This window comes from Clupea harengus, chromosome 4 (genome assembly GCF_900700415.2).
Source record: "Clupea harengus chromosome 4, Ch_v2.0.2, whole genome shotgun sequence".
NCBI lineage: Eukaryota > Metazoa > Chordata > Actinopteri > Clupeiformes > Clupeidae > Clupea > Clupea harengus.
The window spans coordinates 13,005,263-13,030,148 of NC_045155.1; the positions used below are offsets into that span (position 1 = coordinate 13,005,263).

General features: G+C 44.4%; 2 protein-coding genes across 20 annotated transcripts in view; both read left to right on the forward strand.

The window, feature by feature from the left end:
* Window positions 1-265: 265 nt before the first annotated feature.
* Window positions 266-24,884, forward strand: ube4b (ubiquitination factor E4B, UFD2 homolog (S. cerevisiae)). 3 transcript variants are annotated; one of them, XM_012826129.3, is made up of 29 exons: window positions 266-579; window positions 2,158-2,380; window positions 5,360-5,495; window positions 5,895-5,982; window positions 6,955-7,102; window positions 7,406-7,631; window positions 7,846-8,256; window positions 9,106-9,213; window positions 10,725-10,866; window positions 11,459-11,559; window positions 11,920-12,034; window positions 12,408-12,491; window positions 12,953-13,009; window positions 13,129-13,245; window positions 13,367-13,465; window positions 13,760-13,873; window positions 14,169-14,367; window positions 15,051-15,189; window positions 16,308-16,407; window positions 16,607-16,734; window positions 16,915-17,013; window positions 17,129-17,364; window positions 17,521-17,647; window positions 17,816-17,960; window positions 20,039-20,173; window positions 20,810-21,001; window positions 21,509-21,683; window positions 22,184-22,330; window positions 22,636-24,884. In XM_012826129.3, exons 1-29 carry the CDS (start codon window positions 556-558, stop codon window positions 22,698-22,700), a joined length of 4,080 nt encoding a protein of 1,359 aa, XP_012681583.2. In that variant the 5' UTR covers window positions 266-555; the 3' UTR covers window positions 22,701-24,884. The 3 variants fall into 3 exon arrangements, with proteins under 3 accessions (XP_012681583.2, XP_031422139.1, XP_031422140.1); XM_031566279.2 differs by having other exon boundaries at window positions 9,154-9,213; XM_031566280.2 differs by lacking the exons at window positions 7,846-8,256; window positions 9,106-9,213.
* Window positions 24,746-24,886, forward strand: part of LOC105899010 (kinesin-like protein KIF1B) — a 48,925-nt gene continuing 48,784 nt past the window's right edge. For all 17 annotated transcript variants that reach the window (XM_031566293.2, XM_031566299.2, XM_031566294.2 and 14 more), the window contains exon 1: window positions 24,746-24,883. The gene's annotated coding sequence lies outside the window, so the exon portion shown is untranslated. The remainder of the gene's footprint in view (window positions 24,884-24,886) is intronic.

The following is a 24,886-nucleotide window of genomic DNA, read 5'->3' on the forward strand; positions in this document are numbered from 1 at the left end:
GGTGCTGTTTTGCAGGTCGACTTTTGATGAAGGATCTGTCTGCATTGTCTTTTTGAGGACCTGTTGGCATTGGCTTAAAAAACGATTAGGCCAAGAAATGATTTCTGTATAATCACTGTGTTCACACAGTGTTAATGGGATTATTCCTTTATACATCAAAATCACTCTGGCTACGTGTATGATCATGTAGCCAAATATGTTGCAATCATTTTAATTTAGGCCAACCTCTCAGATGACCTCAGAGGACTACCGCATCTTGAAATCTGCCCTAAGTCACGTGATCTGATATCCAAAATGGCCGCGGTGGTGTTTTGACTGGCTTTGACGAATAATACTTTTGTGTTTGTTTCATTCTTCATAGAATTCGGTTAGGAAAGCATCCCAACAAGAAACTGTACATGTGTCTCTCCTTTTAATTTAAACATTCTAGCAAGACAATCAAGGTTTAACGTTATTGCTCTTTGTTTGACTTAGTGGACTATGCACTTTTGGCCATTATAAGATAGCTAGCTGGCTGGCTAGCAAAATTATTTAGCTAAAATTAAAAGGAAGACGATGGAAGAGCTCAGTGCCGACGAGGTAAGGTCACTCTTCTTTCTCATCGTAACGTTCTTTTTACATGAGAAAGACTGTATTTATTTCGCCCTTGCTGTATACTAATTGACTTCACAATACTCTGGGCTTGATTGCATGTCATTGTCACCTTTTTCCTCAGTCGAGGCATTGGGTATTCCCTGTAAGCTAGTTCGCTAGCATGATACAGTAGCTTTTAGCCGAAGGCTAACTAGCCAGCTATCTGAGTTAGCCAGCTAAAATACTCAGGGTTTGGGTTCGAGAGGAAACTCTAGAGTATTATTTGTTGGGATTAGAAATATATTCTCTGGGGGATGTAGGATACAGCACCATATGTCAGAATCATGTTATATTTGTGTAATTTCATTTAAAATCATCAAGTTGTATTAGCTCACTATGTACACGTTTAGCTTTCTTTCGTTGGTCATAGCTAGCGAGCTATGCTAGTTAACGCCAAGACAAATAAACAAGTCCATCTTTGTTGCATTTTGGATGGCTACGGGGAAATGTATTCTTCGTACCCTCAGATTCAGACAAAAACATGATGGAGTGTCTTGCATTTCTCTGCTGCCATGTATTTTCATAGTCACATTCACTAGAAAACCAAAATGTTATGTTTGCCTGCGAGCAAGCTAGGTAGGTAAGTTAGCTAGATTTCTAAGGATTGTAGTGTCGTTTGATAGGACATGTCACGTTCATTCACGACAAGCTATGCACAGTATCCATTACCAATGAACGATTTAGTTGTTGTCTTATACAATGTGTTTTAACTCATACGAAAATTATGAAAATGTAATCACGATTCCAGACTCTTAAGGTTTTCAGATTCTGCACGTCCCCACAATAATCATCCAATCATGAACTAAAATACTATTTTATGCGTATGTGTAGTTGCATTTTTGTATTATCTTAAAAAAAACTTGAGACATGTTTTGTTTGAGATGTCTGTTTTCTCTCGACAGATCCGAATGTAGTAAATTAGTTCAACGAGCTAGTTATTCACTAGATGTAGTTGAGATACAATCTGAATCCGATATATTATTCCGACGGAGGTGTTTCCCCTCATCAAATCAAATGAATAATTATCATGACCAGTCCACTCATCAACCGTGCTTTTGCTTCAGAGGACTGTGTTATGTTATCCCCCTATCTTTCCTGACGTTATGCATTTTACAGAACTCGACCATAGGGTTCTATATAAATAGCACTAAGATGGATTTTAGTCATGAACTGCAGAGGAATGCTGTTCTCTCTCGCATTACCCCTCGTTTTGATGTCCTTTTTGTAGTCATCCAAGTGCTAAAGGGAGCAATGACTTCTTACACTTTGTTCTCTTACCTATCCACATTAGGACCATGTTGTAGGGGAAAAAATAGGCCTATGCTGTTATTGAAAACAAGTTGTAGTTTGAGTAAACAAAATTACTCCCCTCTACTTTTCCCCACAGCAATGTAAGCTTTGCCAACAACTCTTTAAATAGGTCATGTTTTTAGGTATTGATCTGGAGATGTGGGTCTGTCACACATGGCACAGTAATGGAAATGGCATCTGATTAACCTGACCTGGTGTTTGTGCGTTTAACAGATCCGTAGGAGGCGATTGGCACGGCTGGCAGGGGGGCAGACGTCTCAGCCCAGCACCCCTCTAAGCACGCCCCTTACGTCCCCACAGAGAGAGACCCCTCCGGGGCCTCTGCCCGGCCCCTCAGGAGCCCCGCCACAGCCCATGCCATCTGCTCCCTCTCACACTTTGGGCCTGAACACCCAAAGCATCACCACCCCTGCCACCTCTCCGATGGGTGCCTCAGGTAAAAGTGCTGCAGTTGGTTCACTCTTAATTAGTGACACAGAGCATGTAGCACATGGTGGGAGATGTCTCTTTTATCCTCTGTTGTGACCTTTTAAATTAGAGAACCTTGTAAACAACACCAGCCGTGGGGATGGCATATTCAATGGTCTCTGTTGATTTACTTGATGACTATGAAATACAAAATTGAATTGAAATACAGTTTTAGAATATATGGTGAGTAATTGTGTCTCCCTTCTACTTGAGTGGTAGTGTCCTTACTACATTCACTCTACTATTTGAAATTGATACTCTGTTAATTGTTATCATCTTCCTGGTTTTACATGCCTCTGGCATAGCTCAAGTTTCTTGTTTTTGTGGCCACTGAGCTGAAATATGTGTTATGAGGGAAAGCCCCATTCAGTGGTTTGTCTTTCTCTGCCACTTCTCTGATTTAAACTGTACTAAAGACTCTAATTTTAGAAGATCTGAATGAGTGTAATTCACAATGGAGTTATTTTCTGTTTCCAGGAAACTATTGTACTTTTCTGTATCAACAGTGAACATCAAAGCAGTCTAATCACCATCTGACTTTACCCTCACTTTTCCTGGTTCCACAGTGAAAGTAAAACTGTTTTTCACATATGATGTTTACAGTCATTATCCCAATGATTTAGTCTTTCTCCATGTCTCCCTTGAGCAGTAGGGATGCTAGTGAATAATGTGTAAAATGGCCAAATATCTTCATATCTTATCCATATCTTCAGCCACTGGCCTTGCCTGTTTCTTCGCTACAGAAGTACCATGTTTATATAGATGCTTACAGGACTAGATGCACAAAGCCTGTGTGGGGATAATATGTAGTCATAAGGTGTGATCAGTTGTCTGCTGAAGCAGAGGTTACCTGCTGCGTCCTGCTGGTGAAGGATAATTGTGCTGTCGCTCTGAAGGGAAAGTGCAGAGTCATACAGTAGCAGGCTCAGCACCTCTCTCTATGGGACAGAGTTCAGCTCAGGCTGGACTGGACCTAGTTTCTCACCTGTCTATTCTAGGTGTTAGACTGTTAATAACACCTATGTCACAGTAAGGTATATGTATATGAAGCTAATATCGGTCTTATAAGTATGTCAATAGCTTTGTAGCTGCTCCTGCTCTTTGACCCAATAGGAAGGCCTGTACTGTAAGGTTAAGGCCCCGTCCACATGACAATGGAATGTATGTAAAGTTTTAAGAACTCATCCGTGTCTGCTTGGAAACACGAAAGCAAGGGAAAACGCTCTGGCATGATAGGTTGTTATGCAAGTTATAGCTTACGACCAAACAAGATCTATTATTAGAGCAATGGCGCTAATAAATCAGCAGGAAAACGTGGTTTGGGCGAACAGAATTTCTCAAGTTAACTTACCCTGCCTAAGTTTGCTAGAATTTAGCATCACTTTATCTCAAATGAACCCAGAAAAGGCTTTGGCCACTGATGTTTCTGATACTGGAGATTAGATCCTCCTTGTAGAAATGGAACAAATTGGCTGATAACCATGTTGGCTGACAATCAAAAATAGATTATCTATTCATTGACACGGATGACATGGTGAAGACTTTGGAGGGCGGAGCTAAGATTGAAGCTTCATGGAGAATGAAACCTGATTGAATAAAGAGAGGACCGTGTTGTCACCGTTTTCAAACAGCCCTGTTCCACACTGCAACATAAGGGTTGTGTTTGGGTATACATTTTCAGGCTGCAAAAACGGCGTTGTCATGTGGACACATGGCCACAAAACAAATGCCACAAAACTTCTCAGTTTTCTCCAAAACTCTGTTTTCACTGTTGTATGGACGGGGCCTAGTCAGACTAGTAACGAGTGTTGTGCTTTCAAATAGCAGTTTAAGCTTTTGAGGACAGGTAACAATAACAAATGAACTTCAAAGTGGATAGTGGTATAATAATACTCCATATTCAAAAGTCCTGTGAAAAATCCCATGATTCAGGCTAGCCTGGACCCAATGGGTCTTTCACCTCATTAGAGTTTGTGTAGTTGACCTGTACAGTCCACTCATTACATCAGGCTTCATGATTGTGTTGTTTTAGCACAAAAAAAAACAGGACTGGCTGCATGGCTGCGCCTTTCTAGAATCTGCACCAGGACAATAGAGCCTGGTTTGCTTTTTTTATTGCCCTGTCAACTCCAGTAAGAGAAGAGCTCAAGTGCTTTCTGGAAAACAAGGCTGAACTCCGTTCTATGCAGGGACAGAAGGAACAATGGGGGAGCTGTAATGAAAATGGATTTTAGTTTTAGTTTCTAGAACAGACCATCAGAGTAGGAGAAGTAAGTAAGCAAGTAAGAAAAGCCAGTGTCATTTTTAGAAATCCATTGGCTAATAAACCACTGATGGTACAGCTGCAAAATCTGGCAGCGCTTTTGGGATATTGTTGTTGTCCAAGGCCATTCACTCCAAGCAGTTAAAAATACACTTAGGATCGATTGGGGCTACTTAGTAGTTAGATGCATTTAGATGCCCTTGTTTCTCTGGAAGACCAGGTCACTGTGCCCAGATGGCCTCTGGGCATGTCAGTGTTTGTTCCAAGCAAACAAGACCTGCTTTTGTTGTGACACAGGTTGCCAGGTGGCTTGAAGCAAATCTCTTGGGTTCAAAGAATGTGTAGATCATTTCTCCTCATTTGTTTGTAACACAGGGACTCTTGTGTGTCGGGTCCTATGACTTGTGTTTTATGTGTCAGGGTTTGGTCACATGCCCAGAATCCCTGCTAGATTAATTGCTATTCGTTGGATACTGATGGATATGATGAGCTTGTTAGGTGCCGTAACCCTGCAATTATGCAACTCTTCACAAAACACCATAGTGTATTCTTTGCTTCATGTAAACACTTGAAATAATCAAAAGTTAATGCAGTCAGTATTTGAATGACATATCATGAATCCCATGTGAGTGTGTGCATTTCAGCTGATGTGAGTGAGACCCTAACTGGTGTTTGTGGTTGCAGGGGTGGCGTATCGCAGCCAGAGCAGCGAGGGCGTCAGCTCTCTGTCCAGCTCGCCCTCCAACAGCCTGGAAACCCAGTCGCAGACCCTGTCCCGATCCCAAAGCATGGACATTGACACTGCCTCCTGTGAAAAGAGGTAAGCGGCAGCACAGGAATAACCCCACTGGTGTGGGTCCAGTGAGTGACACGGCATGGAGCTCCCCCAGCGCATCCCATTCTTCCTTTATCAGCCTGGTAGTGCAGTACTGCATGAAGGGAGTCATTAGTCTGTCATGAGGGCAAAAAGTCTGTTTCATACAGTTTGATTGGTCTCTTCAGCTATGATACTGAAATTTGAAGGGCGGGGAGTACATCAAGATAACGGTTTAGAATAAACGACAACAAAAAGAAAATGCTGGAAAAGGAACATAATTCATGCAATGCACAAGTTGTGAAAACAGTTACATATCAATGCTGATGAGCCCTCAGGTGAAAGCACAAGTGCCTTTTGTTTTTTGAGGCCTCATGTGCCCTGACTTATCCCTGTGTCTTTCAGCATGTCCCAGGTGGATGTGGACTCAGGAATCGAGAACATGGAGGTCGAAGACAGTGATCGCCGAGAGAAGAGGAACCTCACTGAGAAGGTTGGCCCCTCTTTCCCCCAGACTGACCAAAGAGCAATTATCCCTGTTAGGAAAATATATGCTACACAGAGAGTGAAGTAAAGTGTAGAGAACTTACTCTTTCATGGTAACTACTCATACACTGTTGCCTAAATGATTTAATAAGAATGGATTAAAATAAAAAAAAGCTGTCAGTGTTTCTGACTATATATTACGCTATGATTGTATGGCACAAAAATGTGGCCAATTTCCTAGACTTCTCAAGGTGTAAATTTGCCCATAATTTGGAATGGCATGTAGCATAATTGTCTGTCAGCTACACCTTAACTAAAGCAAAGCTCAGCCTCATAACACTGATCCCACTAAATTATTTCTGAACCAGTGTGTCCATGCTTTTAGCTTGGAATAATACAGGCGCTTCAATACATTGATGGAAAGTTCCTTGGACATTAAAATGTGGTGCTTGCCCTTTGAGCTGAAGACGTGAATAGCCAATATACCAAGAGCATGACAGGTTGAGAAGGCACACATGTTGCATTACGTCATTGCCTGCCGATACTGATGAAAGTAACTCTTCAGATTAAATAGCAGATATGTGAATTTGTAATCTAATCAACTTCATATTAAAAAGGCAAAGCTCTTCATCACACAGAACACCATCCCATTTCAGGTTTGTTTTCTGAAACCACGATGCAGATAAACATGTTCATGGTCTGCTGCGTACAGCATCGACGTCAGTCTTGCCTCACACTACAGCTTGTTGACTGTGCCTGAGCACAGCTGTTCTTATTAAAGATTGAACCAATCCGCTACTGGGTCCTGGACTCCAGCGTAAATGTCAGCCTCATAAATGCCACCCTGTCAACACCACCGCTCTAATATATGCACTGGAGCATAAACAGCCATAGCCAGTATTGGGAATAAAGCTCAACGGCTAATTGTGTGTGTGTTTCTGTGTGTCTGTACGTCCGTCCACCCACCCACCCATGTCAGGAGTCCTCATCCAACCCTGATGTGTCTGAGGAGGAGGCCCTGCAGCTCATCTGTAAGATCCTGCGCGTGTCCTGGAAGGAGCAGGACCGCGACGTCATCTTCCTCCCAGCCCTAGCTGCCGAGTTCCAGCAGAAGAACCCAAAAGATGGTGAGACAGGGACGAGGAGGGGCACAAAGAAACCAAAATGCTCACTTTCTACTGACAGATATGATGCTCTCCTATATCAGGATTATGTGGAGTTTGAAAGAATTAACCAAACTTTAGATAGATGTGTCTGCTAAATGAATACATGGCAACATAAATTATATATTTTGCAATGCAACTGAGACAGTAGCTGGTCCTGGTGGACAGTGGCCAGCACTTAAGCAGGACATTGGGAAGAATTTGAGATGCTGATGCATCTTGTTCCTAATTCATGCCCCCTTTTCTCTTTACCTGCCCCCTCCCCAGTCTACTCGGATTTCAAAGACCTCATCGGCCAAATCCTGATGGAGGTTCTCATGATGTCCACCCAGGCGCGGGTCCACAACCCCTTTGCCAGCCTGACCGCCACGTCTCAGCCAATCACCGCTGCCAAATCCCCTGACCACCACTTGACCCTGCAGCCGCCCTCCAGCCAGGGCAGCAGTCCCATGATGCCCTGCGCCGGCTCCTTTGGTGCCAGCTCTCTATCCAGGCAAGTGTTGTCCCACTCCGGATGGCTTTACCCGACCCTTCACCTTCCAGATTCCCTGTGTCTGTCCTCACCCAGCACTACAGTGTTGTGGATGTTTTCACCATTATTGCCTTTTGTTTATTCTTATTGTAAACCTTTTGTTATATTACCTATGTGTCTGTGTTGTGTGCTCTGTTTTCCTTGTGCCAAATCTCTTCTTCACTGTTGTTTCCAGTCTGTATGGGTGTAGTCCCCATCCTCTGGCCCTGAACCCAGCCCGAATGAGTGCTCCGTCGTCTGCCTCTACCCCTTCCTCGGCCACTACTCCCACCTCCCCCCTCTCTCCCACTGACCCGCCACCTCTCCGCCCAGCCTTGGGCTCCCCCACCCCCCCACTGCCCATCTCCCAGCGCTACCGGCCCTACTCCCTCAACTCCCCTTGGGCCTCCACCTCCACCATCCCCCCTAGCCCCAGGTCCACTGGGCCCCTCAGTCCTGGACAGGGCCCTTCCTTCAGCCCCCTGCCGGCCTCCCTCAGTTCCCCCCAGCAGGTGCACCCCAGCTCCATGTCCCTACCCCTGCTGCCACCCAGCTCACCTAGTGCCAGGGCTAGACGGACTGCCCTTGCCGCCAGGATGCCCTCTAGGTACCGCCTGATTGTATTTGCAGTGTGAGGCAGTGGCAACTAAAACGTCTAATCCAGCTAACGAGCATCCTCCCACCCCCCCCAACCTTCCGTTACCCTTTTTGGGCTGAGCTGTAGCGATTGTAATTCATATACGGTGCCTTGTGTGTACTGCACCGTGATATCATTGCTGAGTGATGTTGGTTACATTTGTGTTAAAGAGGCCACGAATGCAGTGTGCAAGAATATCTAACCCTCCCTCCCTTCTAAATGAAAAAAGGAAGACATTTCAAGATGGTTTTTACTTTTAAAGGTGTTTTTCACAAAGCAGGACCCCCACAGGACATTTGGTCTGGATTTTCAGAATCGTAATGACAGTGATCACACTAGTGCAGAAATCTTGCTTTGTGAAATACTCCTCTGAAATGTCATCCCCCCCAGCTAATGTTTCAGTACTAACAGAGATGCCATAAATATGCCTGTGGTGTTTGAAAAGTGCATGATTTGAATATAGGCGACTACAGAAATGGTTAAGATTTTATGTGAATGGAAACTTTTTGCGTCATGGATGAATTTGAATAACCTAATACCGTGAAAGGCCTAATACAGTGCATCAATTATAAATTGATGTATACTGGTAAAGTGCTCTGGTATTGAATGAATTTCCTGTTGTCCTGACAAGTGCATCATCATAACATTTAGTCATTGGAACGTCCCTTTTCCTCTCCCATCATGCCTTGCTCCATCCCTGTACCTGCTGTTTTTCTTTTGTCTTTTTTTATGGTCTCTATCTTTATTCTGTTTTTTCCTTTGTTCTTGTCATCTGTCGCTCCTGCTTTTGTCTGTCTCTTGGCTCTCTCGGCGGCCAAGCCCCCTCTCCCTCCTCTTCTTTGCCCTCTCCGACATGTCTCCCAACAGTAGCGATGAAGAACTTGAAGAGGAAGAGGAGGATTTTTCTCGGGTGCAGTTTGGCTCCAGGTACCGGTGCCCCCTGCTCGTGTCAGAGCGGGTCGCCCCCCTCCTGTGTGTGCCATGCATGCTTGCGCGTGCCGCCTGGCCACTAACAGAGCTGGTGCCCACATCAAGGCTGTCCTCCGGTGTTGGGCACTTAGATAGCGGGGGCCAAGAGCCCACTTCCCTGAGCCATCTCCGGTCCAGTGCAAGGGCAGGTGCAAGGCTGCTTGTCTGCTGCCCCTGGCCTTCATAAAGGAGTTTGTTTTAACTTAAAGTAACAGTATGTAGCAATTGTACTTTAGGGATAGGATTAGCAATTTTACCTTCAAATAACAGCTTAAAAAATTGGGGCGCTACAATGACGTTTAATATGGAGAATGGCCTCTGTGCCAATGCCATACCAGGGTCCTTAGGCATATTACTGCGCTATGTAATTTTTTTTTAAGCCGCCCGGGTACTACTCTCTGCCGGACTTACTTATTTGCCATCTTGCTTTGTCTTGTGTTGCACTTGCTTGATGTTTGACTGTGTTAGGAAAGTTGTTGACTCACTAGTTTGTCATAGTGTCAAAGTAAGCAAATTTCAACAGGTTTCACTAGGTTTAGCCGCTAGCGTCTCGTTAGCAATTCCTCCGTTGTGCTGCTTTAATTTCATGTCTGATGGAAAGCTAGCAAAGTCCCTGCATTTCACATAGTAAGCCATTGTTCATCTATGTTATCTGAATAATTTTTTTTTTATTCGAGATTATTGGTATTTCCATGCTGAGCTTTTTGTGGGTGTTTTTGATGCTCTCATGCTGCACAGAAATGAGAGACTGTATACTACAAATGAGATTAACGGACATTTTCTGGTGTTCTGCCCTGTCGTGAAAACGTGAGGCGTCACAAGTAGTTTTTGCTGGGTTTTTGTTGATCAGTAACATCACTAACGTAGGTCTGGTAGGCCTTTGCTGTGGAGTGAAGCATTGCATCTCATCCTCTCTGGCCAGGCTTCCAGTGTGCCTGTGAAAATCCTCCACTAACCACGCATTTGTCACAAGAGCCCGCCGTTCCGCGGGCGTTCTTGTGGCACCTTTTGATTATGCGCTGTGTGTGTGTGTGCGATGTGCTGAGGCAGACCAGATTACTCTTGCAAGCAGCTCCTGAAAGCCTCTACGCATTCAACATTTCCCCTGCATCAAATTCAGTGTTGGTTGTGCGTGATGGAAAAAACAGGAACTGCAGTCAGAATGTAAATGGTGATGTTGGCAGATTGTGATGGCTCCCTCTAGTATGCAACAACAAGGCCAGGAGGGGTTTGTTTACAGCACAGCAGAAAAAAAAAGACATTTTCCTTTAGAGGAAAATAAGAATGCCCTCTCTCTCAACCCGTTATTTCGCACTCTCTCTTTCTTCCCATTCCGTTTTCTCATACCCTCTCTCCCTCTGTTCTCTCTAGGACAGTTTTGCTCTTGCTGTTGTGTTTTTCCTCCCTGCTGTCATGCTTGTTTGAGTTGTTCATTTTAATTGTATTGTTTGGCTTTCCCCCCTCCGCAGCCTGGGTGCCTCAGGAGGGGTGTCGGTGTCGGACTCGGCCAGCGACCGCTTCACCATCGAGGCATGCAAGGAGACGGAGATGCTGAACTACCTCATCGAGCGTTTCGACAGTGTGGGCATGGAGGAGAGGAAGGCCCCCAAGGTAGCAAACACCCCCCCCACACCCACGCACGCACACACACACACACACACACACACACACCCCGGCGTGGACCCCAGTTCCACTGTTGAGTGGTTTCTGTTTGCAGCATTGTGGAGACATCAGTGTAGACGTGAAAGTGTGATGTTTTTTGTGATGATGACTTGATGAGAGCAGTGGGAATTTCAAAGCTGAGATGACTGTGGAATGAGACAGCCAGCCAATGCAATAATATGGCTGCATTGATGTTGATGTTCCCTCGTCTTGATTAAGTGTGAACATCCCACAAACCCATAACCGGGCAAGCACAAGTGAAAAAGTGAAAGATTCAAACATTAAATTTGGATAACGAATGAGCTTCTCTGAACAAGGAAATGGCGTGAATAATGTGTGGTTTGAGGCCAGTTTAATCGTCTTATCAGTTTTCAAAAATATGTTCTCGAGGAGAATAGTGCAGCTTCATTCTACTGCAAGTGAAACTTGATCCTCCGCAAATGGGCCTGTTGGGGGAATCCCATATGTGTTTGTGTGTGTGTCCTGTGAACCTGTCCGCCATGGCCTCACGCCTCCGTGCATTTTATCCCTGCCCTTTCAGATTTGCAGCCAGCCTTGTGTCAGTCAGCTGCTCAGCAACATTCGCTCCCAGTGTATTTCCCATGCTGCTCTAGTGCTCCAGGGCGCCCTCACTCAGCCCAGGTCAGTCCCCTCCACCACCAGCTGCTCCTCTTCACCACATGTTCACTTATGCTACCTGCCAACATCAATCAGCCCAGTGGCCTGTTACTAAACCACCTGTTCTGTTTTGAGTCTCCTTGTACTTGAGTTGTGGCTCAAGTTTATTTTATTTATGTATTTATTTTAACGTAAAGGCTGTACAGGCTTTCAGATATTGATTAGACATTGATTAGACATATAATAATATTATGTCTACTAGTATTGTACATCGGCTTGTGTCTACATCTGTGTGCAAGAATGTATGAGTTTGCAAGTGCACATGTATGGACTCTTTAAAAAGAAGGTCCTGACGGCAGCGTTGTCTTTTCCCCCCCGTTGCAGGGCTCCGCTGCAGTCTTCTCTGTTGGTCCCTTACATGCTGTGCCGGAACCTTCCGTACGGTTTCATCCTGGAGCTCCTCCGCATGACTCACCAGGAGGAGGAGGTGTTCAAACAGGTGCGCATTCAGCACAGCAGATTAGGGGAGGAAAGAAGGAGACAGTGATGTGGAACACACGCTGGCCGTGTTTTCTCTTTCATTTCCCTCCTCTCTCTTTTTTTTTTTTTTATTGCCTCCCCCTCTCTTCCTTTCTTTCTCTCCCTCCCGTCTCTCATTCTTCCCAATCACTTGAGTTTTCTCTAAACACATAAGGCTACATGCGCCTCCCGCTGCTCTGAAACTCTTAAGATGTGCTTATGAAAGGGCAGCTTCCCTTTGACTTGCCAGTCAAACGGATTTGTCTGTCTTTTCAGTGCTTTCCTTTTTCTGCCGCCTCCCCTCCTAACGGCTCCCCCGCCGCGTCTCTTGTCATACTTCTCTCCCCCCGCAGATCTTCGTTCCCATCCTCCAAGGGCTCGCTTTAGCGGTGAAAGAATGTTCCTTTGACAGTGACAACTTCAAGTACCCCCTGATGGTAAGTGAAACGCTCAGCGCGCTCTGTGATTGGCTGCCTCGCTCTCCACCTGACTTTCCAGTCGCCCGACCACCCCACCCCGCACCTCTCCTCCTGGTACCATGCCAACGGGGTGTCTAGTGCTGAGCGGCGTGAGCACAGTCACCTTCGTGTGTGTGAGAAAGTGTGTGGGTGCTGAAGGTAGTCTGAGGGAACATGGTGATGTTTCAGTGCCTGATTCGATTCCAGTGTTTGAGTGCCTCAAAGCTCCACGGATGCAGCAGTTAGAGAACTGAACACGAGAACAAAGAGGAGATCCATTAGAAAGATTAGCTGAGAAACACTCATTACTCTTATTGAAGTACTAGAGCCCTGCTGTGAATGTCGGGAAATGGGTCTCAAAAATGTTATCTCAGGAATGTAAAAAGGATAGAAGAATCTGTCTCGTCTCCTTTTAATCTTGTGTTTTGTTGGCTCTACAGGCTTTAGCTGAGCTTTGTGAAATCAAGTTTGGCAAGACTCATCCTGTGTGCAATTTGGTAAGTGCTGGCAACGCAAAAATACGGACGATACCCAAACTTCACCCCTCTGGTCATCAATTTGGGAGGAGATGACGGTGCCCATGTGAGTCTTTTAATTTTGCGACTGTACCACGCAGATCACCTACCTCCCACTGTGGTGTCCGGGGCCACTGAGCCCGGCTGGGGGTCGAGAGGTCCAGAGACTGTCCTTCCTCGGAGTGTTCTTCAGCCTGTCTGTGTTTGCAGAGGATGACGTGAGTCACACAGCCTCGTCTCCCCCTTGCTCTTTATCTACTCACCCATAAGCTGTGTGCCCTGTTGCAAAGGGTGTGTACGACTACTTCTGTTTGTGTGTGTGTGACTTTCCTGTTACAGACCAAAGTGGGGGATAAGTACTTCTCAGGCCCTGCCATTACGATGGAGAACACGCGTGTGGTCAGCCAGTCCCTGCAGCATTATCTGGAGTCAGCCCGGGTACCCTGAAATACACACACACACACACACACACGTCTACCCACATACTCACTCTCTTAGACAGTCTCGTAACTCATTTTCTGACTCAGGCTTTTAATGAGCAATAAAGAGAATCAGCCGATCCCTTTCCCCTCTGTTTAATCATTCAGTGGTAGTACACGATACCCTTCAAGCAGAAAATAGTTTTTGTATTTCATATTCATTTGTTGCTGATCCAACATCTCTCTTATGCATGATCTTTGACCCTGATGGCTAGTAAATGTGAAATTAATTTAAGATGTGTTGTGATGTCAGGGTGACCTTTTTAAAATCCTCCACAACATCCTGCTGAACGGGGAGACGAGGGAGGCCGCCCTCAGCTACATGGCCGCTCTGGTCAACCGCAATGTGAAGAAGGCCCAGATGCAGGTGAGATTGGCATCCACTCATTGGCTATCTGATGCAAGTCAACACGATTTTCTCTGAGTCTCATTAAGGCAGACAGCACTACTGCTTCTTTTGTTTTGATTAGATACATTTTGTTCAGCTGTTTTGTCTAGGAGGAGATCATTTATTTATTGATTTTTTTAGAACACATATTAAACCAGTACAAGGTGGTACATTGAACATGTACCCTAACTATCATACCCTCAACAGCTGTTTATTCATTCTCTACTGTGGACACTCTCACACTCTTCTGTCCTCCCTCCATCTTCTCACACAGACGGACGACAAGATGGTCTCCACAGACGGCTGCATGCTGAACTTCCTGTGGGTGCTGCAGCAGCTGAGCATGAAGATCAAGCTGGAGACGGTGGACCCCTTCTATATCTTCCATCCCAAGTGTCGCCTGCAAGTCAGCACAGAGGAGACCCGGCTCAAGGCTACGATGGAGGAGCTCAAGGGCTGGCTGGGCGAGCTGCGTGAGTAACACAGCCAGGACGTGCATTATACACAGTCCGTGATTCGAATCCAAGTTCGTTTTCCGACTAATTCAGCAAATTGCTCCTCGTTTTGGTCCTCTAGCTGTCCATTCAGTCCGTGCACTTAAAAAAAGTGTTTGTGTACAGTCCCGGCTCTGTAAACAAACAAAGTGGCTTGGTTGGAACAATAAACAGTTCCAGCCAATTTACATGGTTAATTTCAGGTGCACAGAAGCGAGGGGTGGAATTTGATTGGCTGTTAAGCTCAAATATGAACAACCTTTTGCCAGGATCGTGGACTCTGCCTTTAAAGGCTGCAATGTTCATCTGAAACACTATATCTAGATGTGTTGCATTTTCCCGTTTTTAGTAAGGAATCGCTTACAAAAAGAAATGTGCTCAGTGTTCCCATCAGACAGATTTTTAAATGAAGGCTGTTTTTTTCCAACAACTTGAATAGAGATAAATTTGACTGGGGTATCACAAAGTCCCATTATAAGACTTACTAATATATCTGCAACCGAATACTGACCTTGGTTCCCTGAAAGCAAACCTACCATTAAATGCCTGTCATTGAGTAATTGAGAAGGCCATCTACTGTCCTTGCATTCACTGCATTTATGAAATACTCTTCTTGTCGGACTTGATGTGAAGGCCTTGCTTGTCTGGTGTGGTGTTCACAGATGAGATCCCATCTAAATTTGCGGAGCCCAAGTTTCCAACGGAGTGTTTCTTCCTGACGCTGCACGCACACCACTTGTCCATCCTGCCTGGCTGTCGACGCTACATCCGCAGGCTCCGAGCCATCCGGGACCTGAACAGGTACACACACACACACACACACACACACACACACACACACACACACACACACACACACTTCCCTAAGACAACCCTCTCTGACTATCAGATTACCGCTGCACATTTAGAAAGGTAAGGGACACCAAGATGGTTTTGATAGGGCCTGTAAATCTCTGAAGATAGCCACTGTTTGTTATTTAATCCACATTGCTGGGACAATGTGAAGGTTGTTGGGGCAGCTTTTCGATCAAAGGGGATTACTAGCTGGTCCAGATCAGTGGGGGCTCTGCTAACACAATGACCAGATTAGCCTGGAGAATTACAGGGAGTCTCTCCTCCACCACACCCCCTTTGCCACCCTCAGCGCTTAAACGCATGGCGTCTGTGCTGCTCACTTAAAGTGAAAGTTCTGAATGTCATATTTAGGGTTGTGTACACTCTAACTGTTGTGTCTCAGAATCTCATTTGTCAATACTACATACTGATATGGGCACTAACGACCAGGATCGCTAATGCCCGTGGTTGACTGTACAACCAATGTTCTCATTAGGGAAGTCTTGAAGGCTGGCTTTATAAAATGGACCACACAAAGCTTTTACCTATTAGGCCATGTAATACGATTGGTTGTAGTACTCCCATAGCAAATGGACTCCCCCTGAAGTCCCCCATTCCCCCCCCCCCCACCCCCCCTACTGTAGTGGAACGAGAGGGAGGCTTTATTTTTTTTAAATGATTCTCCTTCTTCAGGCTCCCTTAATGTAGCATTGTTTGCAGACGTCTCCTGGAATAACAGCTTATGTGGGTTAGCGCTGCATTAGTGGCAGCCGTTCAAGACCGCCGCTCCAGAACACTGGCCCCGGGAGGAGAGGAGAGGGGAGCGCTCAGATTTCTGGACGTGTTTTGCCTTCTTTCTTTCTTTTTTTTCTTTCTCTTTCCCCATCGTTATGCAGCCAGCTGGAGCTAGAGCCACTAGGGCCCTCTGGTGTCTGAAAATTCAAATGCAGGTCAAATCAAAATAAAACTTGTGACGTTTCTTTGAGATGTGTTGGCTGCTTGGGTTTACAGCCACACACTCAGTGTGGTGGAATGTCCCCAGGGTTCATGAAGTAAGTGTGTGTGTGTGTGTGTGTGTGTTGCAGGACTGTGGAGGAGCTGAAAAACAGCGAGAGCCAATGGAAGGACTTACCCCTGGCCAGTCGCCACAGGGAGATGCTGAAGAGATGCAAAACCCAGCTGAAGGTGGGCCTCCATACCGCCTTTACTCCACTGCTGCAGTTACAACAGCCTCTTAAGCTTTTACATCTGTCCTCGTCATTCTGCCGACGACTTCAGCTTCGTCTACATGGTGTTGCGGCAAAAACACAACTGCTCATATAGGCTCAACCTACACATAGCGTCATAGTGGTTTAACATGCCTTCCACCTGTCTCTATCCACAGAAACTGGTGCGCGCCAAGGCCTGTGCAGACGCCGGGCTGCTGGATGAAAACCTGCTGCGCCGCTGCCTGCAGTTCTACAGCATGGTGATCCAGCTCGTCCTGCGCTTGGTGGACCCTGCCTACCCCAAGTATGTACCACCTCTTTTTTTTTTTTTTATTCCTTAGATTTTATTAAGTATTTCTGTCAAAAACTATGGTACTGAACAACCATGCATTTATATTGTGTTTTTTCAATGCACATTGGCTTGATATATTTTCTAGTTATGTGTGGTTCCTACTAAATCTTGTTCCTTTCCTCTGTGCTGCAGTATGACGCTGCCTCTCAACCCAGATATTCCCAAGAGCTTTGCAGCGCTGCCAGAGTTTTACATTGAGGACGTAGCAGAGTTCCTGCTCTTCATTGTGCAGTACGTTTTTATTTGATTGGGTATAAACATGGTGTGAAATCGAATTGAAGTGCCACAGTAGCCTTGAACTCCATCGCTTCCTGGTGATTTGATACTGACTGGGGTGTGTGTGCAGGTACTCTCCTCAGGTGCTGTACGAGCCTTGCACTCAGGACATCGTGACCTTCCTGATCGTCTTCATCTGCAGTCAGAACTACATCCGCAACCCTTACCTGATCGCCAAGCTGGTGGAGGTGCTGTTCGTCACCAACCCGGCGGTGCAGCCCCGCACCCAGCGCTTCTTCGAGATGATGGAGAACCACCCGATCGCCATCAATCAGCTGGTCCCAGCTCTCATGAAGTTCTACACTGGTGAGAAACAGATTGTGCCTTTCAGAGCCTACTGCTGCATATAAGAACACACGTGCCATTTGAAATCAGAGGTTTGGTTGTTGACCGTGGCCTGTCAACACACAGTGCACAACAGCTGTGTTGTGAGAAGAAAGTAACCCCCCCCTCTCTGTACAGATGTGGAGCACACCGGTGCCACCAGTGAGTTCTATGACAAGTTTACCATCCGTTACCACATCAGCACCATCTTCAAGAGCCTGTGGCAGAACATTGCACATCACGGAACCTTCCTAGAGGAGTTCAAGTGAGTAAACCACCACTGGGGTACTTGCTTGGGTCCATGTTCATCATTTCAGTGTGCCATCAAGGATAGTTGAAATGGTGTGCAAATCAATACTGGCAAAGCCTGAAAGAGTAATAATAGTGATAAGTTGTAATAATGCGTCGGTCTGTGTGTCCACCTCTCCTGTAGCTCTGGAAAGCAGTTTGTGCGCTACATCAACATGCTGATCAACGACACCACCTTCCTCCTGGACGAGAGCCTGGAGTCTCTGAAGCGCATCCATGAGATCCAGGAGGAGATGAAGAACAAGGAGCAGTGGGATCAGCTGCCCAGGGTCAGTTCATCTATGGCTACACTGCAGGAGACAGTCTGACCTGCACTCATGACCTTATATTAATCTACCCATTAAACATTGGTTGTGTGTGTATATATATATTAATACACACACATATATATATATATTAGTGCTGTCAAACGATTAAAATATTTAATCGCGATTAATCGCATTTATGTCATAGTTAACTCAAAATGAATCGCGATTAATTAATTTGTATCTATTCTAAATGTCCCTTCGTTTATTTATTTTTTCCATCATTTTATTTTTATTTTATCTTAACTGCGTCAATTACCGGCACGCGTCAATTATCGGACACTTTCAGCGTTGTCATGTTTACATTCACTCTCGTAAGTGACTATGGAAAGAAACGTGAGCTCCCACAAAAATATGGCATTTAAGCTTAACTTTTGAAAAAAAATTTACTCTGTAGAACTAATTTAAACTTGTGAAATAGTGTTGTACTTTTGCGTGTACCTTATAGTGTGGAACACTTAGCGGCGCTACCAATATTTCATTTCGTCTTAAAGTTGTACTGTCAGATTTATTCTCTCCAGATGAAGTTTGACTGTGATTTTAAACTGTCATTTCAAATGCTAATACAGCTAGCATGATGTAATGTAAAAGACGGATGCTTACAGAGACCAAATCCGATTACTCTGGTCGTTAGACCTATGTCAAAGGCACTTGTTGAGAAATTGGGCGGGAGAATAACGCGATTTGGTGAGGAAGGTCGCCTTCCGTAGTTGCGTTTACAGTTTAACTTAAACAAAGTTGAATTAGATTAAAATGTTGTATTTCCACGAACAAAAGTACAATTACAATACCGTAATAATAAATGTCTTCATTTTTAATATATAACATACATAATCATGCCATGTTTGTTTTGTGCATGTTTAAGTGAATAGACTGCACCTACAACTGAATCAGGTCAAAGAAAGCCCACAAAATACTCAAATTAAACAAAAATAACACTAGTTAGATTAACGTTTTCTTGTCAAAACATATTGTGACAGTCATTTGTACAGAAATTAGACCGGTAGCCTATATGTCAAAGCAGGAGGAAAGCATATTATTATCTCGAAAACCAACACTGTAAGTGGAACAAAGTGGGAGTGTCCGATAACTGACGCAGGTGAAAACGTGCTCATGTAATGTGTCACCGCAAACATAAATAGAAATATTTAGAAATACGTTTTCTTGCGGTGTTAAACGAGTCGTACAAGTTAAAAAGAACACCTCTCTCGAAAACCGCAAGTTCGGCTAACCTTATACATAACGTTAATCTATAAATAGACGTTAATCTATAACTGACGCATCTACGCTAATGCCCTTATCAACATGGAAAAGTTGACTGGCTTGCTTTATGCAAATGTTTTATTTTATTGAAAACCAATATTGCCAAACAGGGCGGTACAAAATAAAATTATAAAGTGCACATTTCAGGTAAACAAGGACTCAGCCTATAGTGCAGTTAAACCATGGCTTAATATTTTCTTTTTTTCAAGTTTGCTGGGAACATAGCAGTCAGGCCTCTTATTTTAGAAACATTGAACCGTAACAGTTAGGTTACCAATAAAAGGTAAGCCTACTACTTCTTTGCTTTCAGCCAGCTGCCTGTTGACATTTTCAGACAACAGTGAAACTCGCTTCTTTTGCACAACACAACTTTTAAAAGTAAACTTTCCATTCAGAAGCTTTTTATCATCCATTTCGTGTTAATCTCGCGATAAAAAAATTTGCGGTGTTAAAATGGGTTTGCGTTAACGCCGTTAATAACGCGTTAAACTGACAGCACTAATATATTATACATGTGTATAATTACACGTATTGTAATTATTCTTATTGTAAATGCACATTAATTTCCGCTACCATAGCTCACTAAGGTGAGAATAAGTTGTGATGCACTGTGATTGATGTTTAGTTGCTAAAGTGAATGTAGAAAAAAATGCAAATTAATTCACAGTACTTCCAGTTGATTTGGTCAGGATGCTCTCTGACAGTTGCTATTGGGTGGTGTGACACAGTTGTTAGTTCGAAGACGTTGTCTCTGATGTTGTCTCTGATGTTGTCCCCAGGAGCAGCAGCAGAGCCGCCAGTCACAGCTGACGCAGGACGAGCGGGTCTCGCGCTCCTACCTGGCCCTGGCCACCGAGACTGTAGACATGTTCCACATTCTGACCAAGCAGGTCCAGAAGCCCTTCCTCAGACCCGTGAGTGCCCCCCCCCCCCCCCCCCCCCCCCCCCCCCCAACAATGGGACGTCCTTATGTCCCTTTGCCTCTCAAAGCAGCAGCAATATCCAGTATCTTTTAGGGAGCTGTAGAGTTGGGAAATGATCGTGAAATTGAATTGTAGACTTGTGATTTGTAGATTTTCCGATTGTAAATGTAAGTAAATATTCTGAGCACTACTCTTGCAAGCATAAAGCTAAAGCCTTCAAGTAAACACATGATTTTTGAGGTTTAACAATTGAATTGATAAGAATAATTGTATGCATTGCACAAAACAATGCTCGTCATTAAATGTAGTGCGCTGCAGCTGTAGGGCGTTGAAACAGAAGGGGGTTCGTGTTTTACAGTCAGTACAGATGGGCCATTTTGCCCCCTGATCACCTCAGGTATTTATAGTCCCCAGAGAAAGTTGAGCTGCAGGAGGGGGGTCAGAACACCGGTTTTATTTAGCTGGAGGGGGAAAAGGAGATAGCGGCAGAGGAGAGGGAGTGCAGACACGATTGAAAGTGAGCTCCACCATCTCTTCAGTGCTTGGCTGAGTCCGTGGAAAGAATGCAGCTGTAAAAAAAAGACCAACGTGTGACTGACAGGTTGTCTGTATTGCTGCCCCCCACAGGAGCTGGGACCCCGCCTGGCCGCCATGCTGAACTTTAACCTCCAGCAGCTCTGTGGACCCAAGTGCCGTGACCTAAAGGTGGAGAACCCAGAGAAGTACGGCTTCGAGCCCAAGAAGCTCCTGGACCAGCTGACTGATATCTACCTGCAGCTGGACTGCGCACGCTTCGCCAAGGCCATTGCAGATGACACGGTGTGATTTTTGTATAGCTTAAGGCCTTTAAAAAAAAAAAAAAAAAAATGGCCTAGAGGTGAAAGGGCAAAATGTCCTAGATGTGAAATGTCACAGTTCTAAGATATCTGGGCAGTCAGGTTTAGAAATCAACATCAGAAATAAAAGTCCCCAGAACCTTCCATTTCCATCTGCTGAGGCCACATATTTTAACCTCATCATATGGGTTTCACCCCCCGAATGATGAATAAAATTGGGGAAGCAAAGACCCAAAAAGCCTCAGTCAGCAAGCCCCGGATATTGAATTGCCTGTTCCACAGAGCACTGGTCCGATGGGGGGAAGGGAGGATAAATGCTGTGTAATATTATCCCCCATGCTTATGGAAAGCACAAAGAGGCTGTTTTATTTCCCTGTAGGGGAGACTGGCTCATCTTTTTTTCAGAGTTTACTGTTGACTGTCTGTATCTCTCCCTACTCATCTTTTTTTAAACCGTCTGTCTCTTTTTTTTTTTTTTCCCCTGTTCCAGAGGTCTTATAGCAGGGAGCTGTTTGAGGAGGTTATCTCTAAGATGCGCAAGGCTGGCATCAAGTCCACCATCGCCATTGAGAAGTTCAAGCTGCTCTCGGATAAAGTGGAGGAGATCGTGGCCAAGAACTCCCAGTCAGAGATGGACTACAGTGATGCCCCTGACGAGTTCAAAGGTCAATATGACCTCGATCTCTTTGATTGGCTGTCTCTCTATCCATCTCACACTTTTTTCTAACCGTTCTCATTCTCTCTCTACCTCTCTGCCACCCACACAAACACACAGCCCTGCCTCACACACTTTGGTCACAAGGTCTCTCTACCCTCACAATAGCCAGCCTGGTGGCTGAATAGTATTTGGGAAAGGTAGTTTAGGGAGATATACCCTACATTCCCCCTTTAATTTTTTTTTGACGTATGACGGAGGGGGAAAACCCACTTGGAAGGGTCACCAACTGGAACCCTAAAGTGAAACATCACTGGTGATCCCAAGAGTATTATTTTTAATCCCTGCCTAGTTTTTCATATGTGTCCTGTAGTTTAATTGGACGTATAGGAGTACGCTACACAATAATGTGAATTCATAATTGTAGCAGCCTGGCAGCTGTCTCAGTCTGGTGATCTGTGAGGTAGAGCTGTGGTATCAGTCCTCTCTCTGCCTGTGCCTGTGTGATAGACCCTCTGATGGACACCCTGATGAGTGATCCGGTGATTCTGCCGTCCGGCTGCATCATGGACCGCTCCATCATCCTGCGGCACCTCCTCAACTCTCCGACGGACCCCTTCAACCGTCAGCAACTCACCGAGAGCATGCTGGAGTCTGGTAAATGACACACATACACACAACCTTGAGAAGACATACACAAACGTTTAAACAAACTATTGTAATGCTATTGTGGCATCCACACTCAATGTAATGTACTGTGTTATGGGATATATATGTTTGAAAAACATACATCAGTATGTCATAGATGACCCTCTCATGTTTGATGCATACAGACACTCAGCATATATATATATATATTTCTTACGTGTTTGTTTTTTGTGTGTGTGTGTGTGTGTGTGTGTGTGTGTGTGTGTGTGTGTGTGTGTGTGTGTGTGTGTGTGTGTGTGTTTCCTGTGTCACAGTGCCAGAGCTAAAGGAGCGTATCCAGGCCTGGATGCGGGAGAAGCAGGGAGGCAGATTGTCTTAGTAAACCACATGTGACCATCAGTAAAGGAGGTTTTCACCATGCCAGAATTCAACACCAAGCTATGAGAGAGAAAGAGAGAGAAATCAGCTAAACATCAGTAACAAAAAAGGAAAATATCCTGATTTCATTTTCTTCCCCCCCCCTTTTTTTTTTTTCATTGAGCCGTTGTCCTTTAGACTCCTGGGTCTAAAACGAAAGCATAATAAAAAATTAGACTTTTAAACAAAAGGTTTTGCTGATGACTTTGTATATATATCTTCATATATACATATATTTAATTGAATGAATACCAGGGGTTGCTGAGGGGTTAAGGAAAGTAGTTAGACTGCCTCTAAATTGGATCTTAAAAGAGCCCAGCATTTTTTGTTGTGACATTTACAATTGATTTTTTTTAAGTAAAAAGGCAACTTTATTTCTTCATTTTGACTGATTTTAGCAATGAAATAAGGACACTGATTTGTATTGGATGGAAGGAGAGGTCTCTGTATTCCTCTATATTCCTCATTTCATCCTACTTTGCTTTCAGTATTCAACGAGAGGTAAAACAAGATGGGTAGATATGGATCTAGAAAATGCAAAACTGTTCTTTCCAACGTGAGGCGGTTTCTGGCTCTTAATATAAATCACCATGCATTCTCCACTACTGTTGACACTTGGAAAGAAGGAAACCATGTATTTAAAAATGTCCTGAAATTGGCTGCCTAGGGGGATTGTTGTTGTAACAAATGTAAGGTTGGATTTGATTTGGTGGCATTTTGAAATGGTCAGTGGAGCTCTGGATTGACCAGTGGATGATGTGTGGTATTGAATGTTTTTTTTTTTTTCCCCTGTCAACTTCAAGTCACCATGCTCATGACCGGAAGCTGTAGCTCGTGCAGAAAGTTGGGCCATCGCAATGATGCTTGAGCTCTGTAGTCCAAGGACCTCATCAGAGTGTGACGCATCCGTACAGCATGACCAGCATTAGAGAACGATGTGTTCGCACCAGATGTCTCCTATTCAAAACTGTCATTGAGTTTTGTGCCCACGCTGAAATGGTTCATCAGAGCCTGCTGTCCATAAACCCCTTGGTTGTTGAAATCTGTCGTGAAGTTATGGCCGAGTCCTTTTTTTTCAAACCCCCTCAATTTTATTTAAAAGAAAGAGAGATTACAAGCGTTAAATTGTAAAGGACTTTGCTTCCTTTGCTACAAATCTTTTTTTTGAATTCAGGACTTTGAACTGTAATAAATGGTGATGCACACAGACTTGCTACTCTAGTCTCATGCTTGCTTTTTTTAAAACATGGAATTGTGTGGGGGTATATGTCTGTGTGAATAAATAAAAGGTCTCATGTGAAAAACGTTTGGTTTTGGCTTCCACTCTTGATAGAAACATCTATATGCCTGATTATCCATGAAAACAAAACGTTATTTTGGGGGAGGGGTAGTATATGTAAATGCTGGGACATAAAACTTTTTTTGGAAGAAATACATTTAGAATGGTGGCACTAATGTGCTGCTAATCCAACGGTAGAGATCTTCATCTGGTGTTTCAAGATAGAATACATTTTATATTTAAAATTTCTGGTTCAATATCGAAAAAAAAATTCTCAAGTTTCTTGGTTAAAGTATTAACATCAAGCGTTTAACAACACCAAAAACGAACTGGTTACACTTTCATCAAGTTTCTGCCAGGTGGCGTGTTTTCACACTACAGGCGGACGACCCAGTAATAATGGTGCGTGGGCCGTAAGAAATCCTGCAGTATTGCGTCACGACGGCAGTACCAACCCTTCATGTACTTTGAAGATAGTCATTGGGTAACGACTACAACGCTCAAGGACAAGCCCAATACAATTGGTTCCTCCAGCTGACAGTCAAGACGGTGGAGTGAGAGTTGACGTAATCTTTTCAGTAAATCAAGGCATTCAACCATCTCTAAAGCTAGCTAGTGAACCGATCCACCAGCACCCGCTATTTTCATCTCGCTAAGAAAAATAACCTTCGGTAGATAGCACCGAATGCAGTGGAAGCCCGTGTGGTGGAGAATGAAGCATTGCTATAATGGGTGTATGTGACAAATACGGAACTGTAAAATCTTTTTCTGTCCATATGCTCTGATTATTGATCTAGACGTCATTTAGCTTCAAACTCCTGCTGGTTTTCTATGGTGTTCTAGTCTTTTCGCGTGGATCTTCAAAGGTG

Coding starts and splice junctions, on each gene's coding strand:
- ube4b (XM_012826129.3), top strand. CDS start 556: ATGGAAGAGCTCAGTGCCGACGAG. Junction 11,560..11,919: donor GGCGCCCTCACTCAGCCCAG/GTCAGTCCCCTC, acceptor CCCCCGTTGCAG/GGCTCCGCTGCAGTCTTCTC. Junction 15,190..16,307: donor GCCATCCGGGACCTGAACAG/GTACACACACAC, acceptor TGTGTGTTGCAG/GACTGTGGAGGAGCTGAAAA.